Source organism: Protomyctophum bolini (assembly GCF_963924005.1).
Source record: "Protomyctophum bolini genome assembly, chromosome: 7".
Lineage (NCBI taxonomy): Eukaryota > Metazoa > Chordata > Actinopteri > Myctophiformes > Myctophidae > Protomyctophum > Protomyctophum bolini.
Genome location: NC_137868.1, coordinates 36,084,981 through 36,097,812, shown reverse-complemented (window position 1 = coordinate 36,097,812; position 12,832 = coordinate 36,084,981). Strand labels below are relative to the sequence as shown.

At 43.3% G+C, this 12,832-nt stretch overlaps 1 protein-coding gene across 2 annotated transcripts in view; it reads right to left on the bottom strand.

The window, feature by feature from the left end:
• The window catches only part of rapgef5b (Rap guanine nucleotide exchange factor (GEF) 5b), a 45,436-nt gene extending 32,768 nt beyond the window's left edge, over positions 1-12,668 (bottom strand). For both annotated transcript variants that reach the window (XM_080768682.1, XM_080768683.1), the window contains exon 1: positions 12,115-12,668. In XM_080768682.1, the coding sequence (XP_080624808.1) occupies positions 12,115-12,318 (204 nt within the window). In that variant the 5' untranslated portion in view covers positions 12,319-12,668. The remainder of the gene's footprint in view (positions 1-12,114) is intronic.
• Between the last annotated feature and the right edge of the window lie 164 nt (positions 12,669-12,832).

Sequence of the window (12,832 nt, the reverse complement as noted above, 5' to 3'; positions counted from 1 at the left end):
TCTTATCCTCTTTTCAATACAGTAGCACATGACTGAAAACTCTTTTAACAATTCTCTTACAAAGAATATATATAATATATATATATATATATATAATCACGATTTAAATTGTCACCAGTTTGAATTTTAATCGATTTACGATATATCGTTACATGCCTTCTGGAAACCGTACAGGCATAATAATTATAATGTTTCTATTTCCCCCCGGAGTCAGGCCCTAAAGATGCTACTGATGCTCCACTCAGCTCCCCCCCCCCCCCCCCCCCCCCCCCCCCCTCTGGTAAAAGGCTTTGGTTTGGTTAATGACTTGAGTAACATCCTCAATATCATCCTCAATAGAATCCACAATGGAAGCCATAGTGTACACCAACTCAACCACTTAAACCTATATAGTCCCCCAGGCCTCTATACTATAGTGACTTTTCTGTTTTCACATATACATTAAATATCTTGGCTGAAAAATGGCTGAATATATAGGTCACAATGCATTGCGCTATAGTCAATCTATTTTCTGCGGGAGTTTTTACCCAGAATTCAGATGCTGGGGTTTAAAGGCAGGGTAGTGATATTTTTTGGTTAAAACAAAAAGTTTTTCCTAAAATGTTAAAGCTATTTAAATCACTTACCCTGCCTTTAAGTGGTTAAGCTCCAGTCCCCCAGGAGTGCGCACGTGCATATGCATACGTGAAGCTGTAGCTATGTATACTGTAGTGATGAGTGTATACATTTCCGTGTGTTTCATTAGGTGCAGCCGGGAGGCCAAAAGAAGAGGTATAAGGATAACAAACCTATAAAAGTGCCACATTGACCTAAAAGCTTGGGAAGACATATGGCGACAGACAGGACAACCTGGAGAAGGCTAGGGTGTTGCACAGTTTGATGATGACCTCCGCCATGCTGCACAGGACCAGCGCAGACTCAGAAAGGACCTCCGCCATGCTGCACAGGACCAGCGCAGACTCAGAAAGGACCTCCGCCATGCTGCACAGGACCAGCGCAGACTCAGAAAGGACCTCCGCCATGCTGCACAGGACCAGCGCAGACTCAGAAAGGACCTCCGCCATGCTGCACAGGACCAGCGCAGACTCAGAAAGGAGAGAGCATCCATTCCAATAAACAGGTCCAACCCAAACCCACCACTACTGTACATTCTCCTGTCCACATACTGCACCAGAGTCATTTGGTCCAGAATCGACCTTCATTCAGTTTCGTGTGTGTGTGTGTGTGTGTGTGTGTGTGTGTGTGTGTGTGTGCGTGCGCGCGCGCCTGCAGGGGAGAGAGAGCATGATTTCACGCAGCGCTGCTTAAAGGGGAATACCACTAATCTTCAACATTTTACTATGTCATTAATATACTTTAGAGTTGTTATATGTGGAAATAATAAAAAAGTCCCCCCATTCTGTGTTGGCTAGAACTGGAGGTCTGAAAAGAAAATCAGTAACATTATGAAGTACATCTTTGTGATGTCACTGAGATTTGTTTTACTCTAGTCTAAGGTATATTAATGACATAGTAAAATGGTCAGTGTCAGTGAGGAGATTCAAAGTCATTGAATTGCAGCGTTGATGCAAACATTCCCATTAAAGGTTCTCTTCTGTTTGCAGGAGAAACATGTCTGCTATGTCAGCCACGCACAGCGAGAGACTGTACTAGGAAGAATGTGGTCTGCACACACACACACACACACACACACACACACACACACACACACATGCACGCACACACGAGCGAGCAGCACACGTAAACAGATCCCAGAACAGCACACTAGTACGTACTCGCGCCAGGAAGTCCTGCAAGGCCCAGGGTCCCTGGATGCCTCGGATTGTGATCACAATTAGAGCAGGAAAAAAAATGCAGCCTCTTCCAGCCTGCCTGCCTGGCTGGCTAATTGCATGCAGGGAAGATGTGGTTGGTTGGGCTGACGGATGGCTGGAGGAAGGGGGGGGGGGGGTAGGGGGGAACATGGGCTGCATGCATGATGCAAGTAAAGTCGTCATTAGGATCCGTTCAGGGCTCCACACCGCCCCCCAGCAGCTCTGCCAAGATGTCACTGTAGTCTTGATTTTGTCGACTAAAACTATGACGGAAAATGTTTGTCAACGACTTTTTTCACGGACGAAAACTAAATAAAAACTAAGCTATGGTGACTATAAAACAAAGACTAAATATACTGACAATTCCGTCAACAAATTACAAACTACATTAAAATGTTAGGGAGTGGACTAGTGGAGAAGAGATCCAGTAGAACTAAATGTTAGGGAGTGGACTAGTGGAGAAGAGATCCAGTAGAACTAAATGTTAGGGAGTGGACTAGTGGAGAAGAGATCCAGTAGAACTAAATGTTAGGGAGTGGACTAGTGGAGAAGAGATCCAGTAGAACTAAATGTTAGGGAGTGGACTAGTGGAGAAGAGATCCAGTAGAACTAAAAGACTATACAAGTCATTTTATGTTTCGTTGCACGGTGAAAATAGCAGATCTACAAACTCACAATGCGTCGCTCGGCGACGCCAGTATCATGTGACTTCAAAGTCCTAAACATAATGAGTATGGTGCAGATCAGTTTACGTGCATTTTTTAAAGATATGCACCATAAGGTCTGCTAGTTTTAGCCTGAATTTCAGTAGCTCGAACCACATCCTAATTGGCGTATATCATTCAAGCGTGTGCGTTTCTTTTTTAGCTGGGAGTCATTACAGGAGAAACGCTCATTCATTTTTCAGAGCTGAGCACCAGATCAATAATAAGTCTAACTTGTCAGTCATCAGCAGGTATAGTCCATTCCCAGACAAACTCCATGCTGGGCAAATCAATACACTGTGTTTGTAATGTTGCACTGTACATGCTGTGTGTGTGTGTGTGTGTGTGTGTGTGTGTGTGTGTGTGTGTGTGTGTGTGTGTGTGTGTGTGTGTGTGTGTGTGTGCGTGCGTGCGTGCGTGCGTGAGTGCGTGCGTGTTTCTTTGTTCATGTATGTGTGTGAGCACACGTGAAAGTGGTACAGACAGTACTGCATCAACAAAGGGCCAGCAGGCCATATTATTGCAAATGGCTGCATTTCATTATCATTAGCATCCCCCCAAACACACACACACCCACAGCCATGTCGCATGCGAACATGCACGCACACACGCACGCACATGCACACAAACACACACGCACACAGCTCGCTGACATACTTGAGGGCGTGGCTGGCTGATAATAGCAGTCTGTATTATCGTGTCACATGAACTTTGACCTGAGGTCAGGGGAGGGTCGGAGGAAACCCAGGAATCACAGAGAGAACTTCCCAGAACGGGGCGGGGTGCGTCACTGAGCATCCTGCTCCAACAGAAAACACATCCACTTCCAGCTCTTACATTTTGCCCAGATGGAACAAGTATGGGACATGGTTATGTAATCTAATCGCCAAAAAGAATTATTACATAATCGCCTAATCACAATAATGGTAAAGAATTTTCATAAATTTTCACACATTTTCTAAAAATAGCAGAAATAGCCGATCTACAGGCTTACAAGTAGAGCAGCTATTTCAGCTATTCATCCAGATTATTTTAAATGCATGAAAATGCGTCACACTTTACTTAGCCCCTATGAAGCGTTATGACGAATTATGGATTATTATAGATGCATCCATATGTACGTCAGTTTACTTAACCCATCTGCTGCCACCTGGTGGACGCAGAGCCAACCGATCCGTTTGTAGTGTAACACACGCTGGATTCACATCCTGTTTGGGCGGCCATCTTAGATACTAAATAAATAGCCTCAATACTAGCGAGCTAAAATTAAGCCATCCTTGCTCTAGAAAGCACCAATGTTCCCATCTATAGATCACTGGATAATCAAGACCTCCGAACATCGTGTGTTTGATCCAAACCATGGAGAGTGGTCCCGTCAGTGCAAGCGGCGGCCGGCCGTCGGGAGCCCCCTCGAACTCAGACTTTGGGCCAAAACTTCACATTTACCCTCTTTTACCTCATTTACCCTCTCTGTAACCATGCAACAAAAGTGTGTTCTTACATCCTCCATTTCAGCACTGGGTGAGTACCGTAATTGCTGATATGAAAGTTCTTTCACATTCTGCACTGCAGCACATATGATGCTGCTGATGAATGAGCTTGTAGTAGGTAAATATTTGGCCAAAGTAACTATTGAACCGTGCCAGCAATATGAATGCCCTCATAAAGCATTATAAATGTGGGATTTATGCACCCTATAGCAAGGGGAAATCGTTTAAATAAAAAGTTGAAATATATGGAGATACTGTACAAGCTTTCTACCAGACACCGACAATACACCCTTTTCCTGCCAATTAATCATTGACCCCGCCCGTGTGGCTGGTTGCGACCCCATGTGGTCAGCTGCTGGCCCTCCAAAAAAAAACACAATGGAGCCTCCCGGCTGCTTCTAACGAGGGACACGCTGTCCTCTCGGATGCAGCCTGGAGGTGACCGGAGACATGCTGTTACCATGGCAGGACTGCCAACCTGCACATGCAGCCTCCGTGCAACTACAGCACAGTAAAAGGCTAAATGGTATCGTTTTAGTCCTCTGCGTGGTGCCATCAATGTAACAGTGCAGCTACACTAACACTTGCATCTTGTTTTGAAAGCGTATCTGCGGGTATCGTAGAATAAGTATTGAACCAATGAAAAGTATTAACAAGAGCTGGTGACTGTAACTACATTATTGGACCCATTGGAAACACACTTTTTTTCCCTATTTCCTGAAAAGTGAAACTATAAAGTTTCCATCAGACAGCGATGACAAGTTTGGGTTATAAATAACAAGTGTTACGACACACACACACACACTTGTCTTCCAGAGGCACATCGCTGACATTCCTGATTCAGCTCAGAGAATGTAAACATGCACTAAGTGTTTGTACATGTCAGAGCAGTCTCCGGAACAATAACATGTTACATTAACTAACTGCTATGTTTGGAATTCTCTGAATTCCTTCTGAGAGAAATTAGAACATCAGTACTTTGACCCCCCATAGTACACATTATGCAACATCTATTGAACATCGTGATTGTGTCACGTTCCGTGACATGTGTTATGTTTTTCTAGTGTTCCTTGTTCCTAGTTTGTGTGTTTTAGTGTGTACTCTTATTTTGTAGTCTTGTTCCTGTGTTTTCTGTCTGCCTTGTCTGATGTCACCTGCCTTGTCTCACCTCCCTGTATTAGTGTAACCCTAGTCACCTGTGTTCTGTTTGCCTGTTAGCCTATCCTAGTGTTGATTATCAGTTTGAGTTCACCTGTGTCTGTGTATTTATACTCCCCTGGTTTTGTCTTTTCCTTTGTCAGATCATTGTTGTATGTCACTTGTGTTTGATCATATAGTGAACTCCCAGAGTATTTTCCAGTTCTTGTTTTCCTCGTGTTCCTGTACCTGGATTTTGGTAATAAACCTTCTGCCTAAACCTACTTAGCCTCTCTGCCTCTGTCCTGCACTTGGGTCCGAAAACCTCCTGCCTTGTATCGTGACAGATTGGCCGAGAGGCATTCGGAGCCGTGGCAATAACCGCAATACACCATGCAGTGACATCGGGTAAGTTATGGGGAAAAGTTTCACCCCAAAATCCATTTTCAGGTGGGTCTCAGCCGACCAGGAGAGTACACGTTTATTAGCTTCATTTTATAGTGTTCCAGTTCCAATTTTGTCTGCTCATTTCTTTGAGTCATCACTTTCTATTTCACTTGTTTAAATTAATGTATTGTACTGTAATGTAATGACAATGCACATTACATTACACATACATTACATGTATCCTGACTGAGTTCTCTGTCCTGATTGTATAAAATTGGTATCCTGACCTGAAAATGAATTTTCTGTTTAACAGTTTGTCTGCCCTTTCATTCTTTCAAAATAGTGACCTGGGGTGTCCACTGATTATTATTATTTTTTAAACGTAATTAAAACTAATTAAAAAGAATCCGAAGACGTGTACGGGCACACCATGGGATAACACAATTCTTGCCTTCCACGATAACACACACACACACACACACACACACACGCACACGCACACAATTCTGCATCACTTGGTGGCATATAAACAACAGCAGGCGGTATAGCCAGCCACATATACATTCATTCATCCACTCAGTTGTGCAGCGCAATGCAGAGCACACGGAAGCCAGAGCTGTGTAGTCTATAATAAGAAGTGATTCACGAGGACACATTTTCTCTGTATAGGTGATGTACATTCGCAACGGATGCAATTACCCATGTTCTGGTCCACAGCTAGGCTACTGGAAATGCATTGAATTGTGATTCGTGAATCACTGAGGTATCTGCAGTCGCAGAGGCGACTATGGAATGAGAAGTCATCTTCACGTCCAACCCTCATTCTTTATATCGCTGCTGTCGGGCGCAAACCTCCTATCTCCGTATTTCAACTTTTAATCAGTGCTATTGAACACTCTTACGTCAACTAACTCTTATACGTCATTTTTTAGAAATTGCAGCGTTTATCTCCCATATCATCATCCATAAATCCTCAAACAGTGACCCGGGCTTGTATTTGTTGTTTCAACTGTAGCGGGTCCCAGGCTTTTTTTGGAAGGAGGCATATATAAATGTGTTTTGCTTAAATCAGCCTGATGGTGGCGCTATAACAGGTCATTGAGGAATATTTGGGGCAGAGGTTCATCGTTGTTATCCAGGGAGTTTGTGCTAAAATTTGGTTTGGATCGGGCCAACGGTGCCGGAGATTAGCTGGTAACGGACGGACGGAAGGAAGGAAAGAAGGAAGGAAGGACGGACGGACACACACACACACACACACACACACACACACACACACACACACACACACACACACACACACACGGACGGAGTGCAAAACATACTCTCTCCCCATGCCTTCGGCCTGGTGGAGACAATGAAGAAAACCTCATTCAATTTGGACCCAGCATTAGCCATGTTAATGTTTATTCTAGTGATACCATGACCATCTGTTATTGCCACATATATCATAATACAGTATATTACCATAATATCAATAAAAAGCTAACTATTTCCGAGGTAATATTCTGTCTCTGTTGTCATGCATGGTGCAAATGTAAATATTATTAGAGATTAGGAGGGATTATGTAACTGTCCCCATGGCTTCCAGCTGAAGCTGCTATATATGGTGACCAGCATGCTTCCACCAAGATGGATTTATTTAGTCACTGGTGGAAGAGGTATAGGCCTACTCACATATCGTTGAAATCGGCATATTTAAACTTTTCGTGTTGTAACTTTTTTTTGGTAAACTAGTAGTGCTCTACTTGATCACACTAACGCATCACAGTAAAGCATCAAAAGTAGCAGATCCACAAGCTCGATACGCGGCAGGATGTGACATATTTTGACCTTGTAGATCTGCTACTTTTGCTTTTTTTTTTTTATCTTGAAAAGTAATGGACTGGCAAGACTAATGTCACTGCGTAGTTATTAGTCTGGAACTATAGGGGATGAATCATTTCCATGGGCGGTTTACAAACAGATCCAAATGTCACAGCAAAAAATGTCCCACTTTGAATAGTGGGCTATTGGTCAGGGTGAGCAAAATGTAGTGCCAGACCAATCTGCCATACTGCCTGACATTTGTTTTAGTGTGGATAAAATCACAACGCACGATATTTACTCTACCACTAACTCTACCACTAACTCCAACCATAACGATAATAACCTTAAAGATGGAGTGCCACAATTTTTTCAGATATTTTACAATCAATGAAAAGCTCTCCTGTAAAATTCAGAAAATGTTACTTGCCCTTTGCACTCCAAGCCCTCAGGGCCGAGGGAGTAGAGGCTTTCCACTGCTGATGCTGACCACCCTGCTTGAACTAACATGGATTTATTTTAATATGTGAGCTTATGTATTAATATGAGTATCATACATTATTGCAGCATCATTGGATTATTCAAAATCATTTTCTCTAATCTGGTAACGGACCTAACGGTCCATCCATATAATCTCCAGATTATCTGGACATTTCCAGATAATATCATGCAAAGAAAAAGTAACTAAACATTACTATTGTATGTGAATGACGTGAAGTGGTATGTACAGTGTACATATATTATTCTCATTCACATTATACGATAGGGAGGCACTTAATGTGCAGAGGTAGACGAAGTATTCACATTATGGATTTATAAAAGTAGCAATACCACAATGTAAATGCCCTGCAAAATATTCTTAAAATAGCTAAAGTAAAAGTAGTATTTTTATAGTATATTATACTATATCTTTTAATAGTATACAGTACTTGAATAAATGTACTTGTTTACTTTCTGTTCGTGTGTACAATACAATGGACAGACCACGTGCCATTCAAACAATAATACGCAGTAACAGCAAGGAAAAGGTCGTATACCCCGGTTTGGCAGTGACTCACAATACACAGTAAGGTCATTGTGGTGGATGAGGACATGGATAAGGACCCCTGGCCCAGCCTTTATTGAAGGTCAGAGACCTGTCCCACTGGAGCCCATACTGAATAAATGTGACAAATTGTGAATGTTTTCGGAGCATTTTAACAACATAAATCTTATATGGTGATCCCTGGCACTAAATATCTTCAGATGGTGGGGTCCGCGGTCAAACACATATTAATTTGGGGGGGCTTGACATGAACATGTTTGAGAACCACTGGCTTAAACAACATTATATGCAGCAAGCCCAAATAAACTACCAAGCGAATTTACCGAAAAAACAAGCCCTATAAGTCACGTATGGACGGTACTGGTACTGGCCCTGGCCTGATCGAACACTGGTTCAGGCCAGGGCATGTGGTACGTCAACATGTACTGCGGGGCTGTGGTAGGCCTACAGTACGTCAGCCCTTAACTTCCTGCCATTGTTGCAGCAGGTTGAACATACACTGATACAGCTGCATGGCAGGAAGAGGAAAAACTGAGCCCGCCGATGAGGTCAGTTCGAGCCAATCAGGCCTGTTAAGTGTCTCAACGGCTTAATTGGCAGCTGATATTCAGTGGTGGAAAGTAACGTTACTCAAGTAGTGTACTTAAGTAAAACTTTTTTGTTTCTGTGTCGAGGGCTGACACAAGTCATCATTAGGCAAGGTTTTCTTTTAGTTTTATATATCTTTTATTAACGTGGGAACAATTATATTTTCTATTATAGCATGCTAACATTCCAGGAATAGAAAGCCTTAGACTGGATTCCCCATTGATGTTGTCACTGGTAGGCAGGTTTCTGAACTGTCCACAGTCCTCCTCTGAGACACAGACCAATTAGACAGAAATGGGCATTAATTTGAGCTAATGTGCTGATAAGCTCAATGCATCACTGAACCTCCTCATTCCCTTAGAAGGATATCTTTAGCAACTTGTCCTCCAGTGCCCTGCAGGCTGATAAACGGTTCTATTAAGAAAACAAAAAACAGAGTGGGAGACATTTTCTTAACCGCTTCAGCCCTTCAAATACGGTGCAGGCTGCAGCAGGGAAAATAGCTGATATACAAACTCAGAGTGTGCAGAATTGTGACACGTTATATGCAAAGGGATAATCTGCCTACAGTAGGTGGTAATTGTCGGGAGATAATAAATACATGTATATGTAGCCTATAGGCCTTATATATAGGGTGCATGATAGTCCATGTTCGTCTGACCAGAAGCAGGAGGAAAAACATATCCCTAACGGTAATAGAAGTTAATGACCAGAAAAGGGGGGAGGGTATTAAATGCAGAAGCAGGGACACCAGGGACAGCACCACACATAGTTTTGCCCTCTGGAAGTTGTACAACATGACAAAGACAAGCGACTATAAAGCTGCCAACAAAGCAGCTCTTTATGTAAAGTTATGGTAGATTATCATGGCTGAGATGAATGAGAAAGAGACTCCGGCGGGGGGGAGAGAGAGAGAGAGAGAGAGAGAGAGAGAGAGAGAGAGAGAGAGAGACACACACAGAGAGAGAGAGAGAGAGAGACACACAGAGAGAGAGAGACTATGAATTATCTCATTGCTGCAGCGCGTGGCAGCCCTGCACAGCCCAGGGCAAAAACATGCTATGCAATGTTAGGCTATACTGTAATAGTGTAATGGAATATATCATTGTTGTCGGGCAGTAACCTCTTATCTCCACATTTTAACTTGTGTTTATAGTTTAGTAAATTAACGCTACTTGTCACTACAGCATCACACAAACGTATCAAAAATTGCAGATCTGCAAGCTTGTCGATCTGCTGTTTTTGAGTTTGAATCCTGAATAGTAACCGTTTTGGACATATGAGGTTTCCACCAGACACGAAAGTGATGCTATGCTAATTCAGCTGGATAAACCTAATGAGACACATAATTAGAGGACTATAGCCGCGATAAGAAGGTCGAACGAACACTTCAAATTAAGGTTGAGTCTCCATGTCTGCGTTATACTACTCTGTCTATAAGGATTGTTAAAAAATAGCAAGAGTCAATACTTCAGGTGTACGACTATTCAACAGTAATCATTTCTGTTTTGTTTGTTCAGTTAAGAAACAGGGGTCTCAGACTGAAGGGAGAGAACCCATTTATCAGCTTAATTCTTTCTTTCCCATGTCCGTATATATACGGACCCCAATGTATACCCCGTCTATATAATGGTTGAGTCCCACGGCAGATTTTAACATTGGTCCGGTTGCAATGGGATTGCAAATATAATCACTGTGTAAAGCAGTTGAAAGGAGGATTTTCAAACGTCCATAAATCGTAATCCAGGAGGTGTCCTTGGTGGTTCTTAATTCTGCCATCCAAATTTCGGATTTAATTTGTGCCTTTGTACCACGATGCTCCCGCCATGTAAAAGCTTCTGACAAAAGGTAAACAGTGTGTGCTTGTGCCAATGATAGTAGTAGTGACTAGTGAGTGTGTGTGAGGGACGGGCACACTCCGAATCTTAAAGTGAACACGTATGGTGGCACCTGAAACTGGGATTCATGCTAACAGCTAGCCGCAATAAAAGAGTTAAATGTGTTTCAGTTTAGCTCATTCTTTTATTTCATCACTTTAGGTTTCATTTGTTTATCCTACTGCATATAGGTCTCTCTCCTGATTGGATGAAATTCGTATCCCCACCTGCATCTGTTTTACTAATGCAGCCTCAGAGCATATCCGTGGTCATCATATGGGCATACCTAACAATCTATGCCAAAACAATGGGAAATGTTCCATCTTAGTGTATTTTTATATGAAAAATCCATAAAAATCTATTTTTTTAAATAGATTTGACGGTTCCCTATATTGTGTGTTATATATATATTACTCTTATAGGTTGTCTGGTTTTGTACTGTTTACCCTATGTAACCTCTGTTCTTTTTATTCAATAGGATTGGGGAGCAAAGCCTAATCATGATGATCAGCTCGCACCTGGGCCCGGGTGTCGCCCTATAAATGCCTGCTTCCCCAGTCCTTCCCCAGTTCTGTTCTTTTCAGTTTGCTCTCTGCACCTACGTGTTCCCACCATGCACACTTTTCTGTTAATACATACAACACGCACACACATACATTTCACTCATGCATACACGCTCTACACCACTGTCTACTGACACAAAAACAATTCCTGCAGGGACTTGTTTCCATTGTGGTGCTATTCAATTCATCAACATAACATAAAAAAATCACACCCGTGTGAAGTGAGGGGCACTAATATATTAAAGTCTAACTCATGTTGATTAGGTGATGTAATGGTGATATAAAACAAACGGTGCCAACACAAACATTAAATTATCTTTATTGTTAATGGCATATGTTTGTGTTAAGGACACAATGAGGTAAATGTTCCCTTCATTGTCAATGGCGTTTTTAAAACAAACATTGAACTAAAAACAAACATTAAACCTGTAGGAGGGGCTAGCGCCCCTCAAAAATAACAATACAAGGTGTCATCACCTAATGCAAGTACTATATGTACAAAACCTCCCCTGTGGTCTCCTGATAGATGCTTTTTCAGGCCTTTTTCATTTGGAAAGAATTCCAGTGTTACACTTCAATGACAATGGATGGTGTCAGGGCATTCCACATTTTGTTGGCAGAGTAGCAGAATGAGAAGTTTTCCATGTTTGTTCTAACACCATTCTAACCATGTGTGCCTGTGCTTGCGAGTGCTCTCACTCACCTCTCCCGTCCTGTCCGAGGCCTTGTTGCTGCTGCTGTGGCTCTGGAGGAAGCGACAGCCGTCCTTGGCCAGCCTCTGGACCATCTCCAGCCGGGAGGACAGGTCCTCCTTGTCGTGCGGGACGCCCCCACCCACGCCACCCCCCGGCTGCTGCAGCCCGGGGGGCATGGAGAACATGTAGCGCAGGCCGCAGTCCCACGTCATACTCTCCTCTCCTCTCCTCTCGCCCAGGCGGCAAAGATCCCTGTCCTGTCCTGCCGCAAGCTCTCCTCCTCAGCGCTCTTACCAGAGAGAGACGTGCAATTGACCAAAGACAGAGAGAGTGTGTGTGTGTGTGTGTGTGTGTGTTAAAGTCTAAGAGTGTGTGTGTGTGCGTGTGTGTGTGTGTGTGTGTGTGTGTGTGTGTGTGTGTGTGCGCGCGCGCTGTATGTGTGTGAAGGTGAGTTACGGCCACTGCAGTCTAAGTAATTCCTAGCCACTGACTGTGGACCTCAACGCATGGTGGAGACGACTCTGCTGCTCTGACTCCAGGTGTCCCTGTGTCCCTGTCTGTGTGTGTGTTTAGAGACTGAGAGAGAGTAAGAGGCTGAGTCTCTCTCTCTCCCTTCTGGTGGCTTTCTCCGTCCGTCAGGGAGGGGAGTGTGTGTGTGTGTGTGTGTGTGTGTGGGGGGGGGGGGGGGGGCATGGTGGGAGTCAGGAAACATCTGGCCCACGGGGC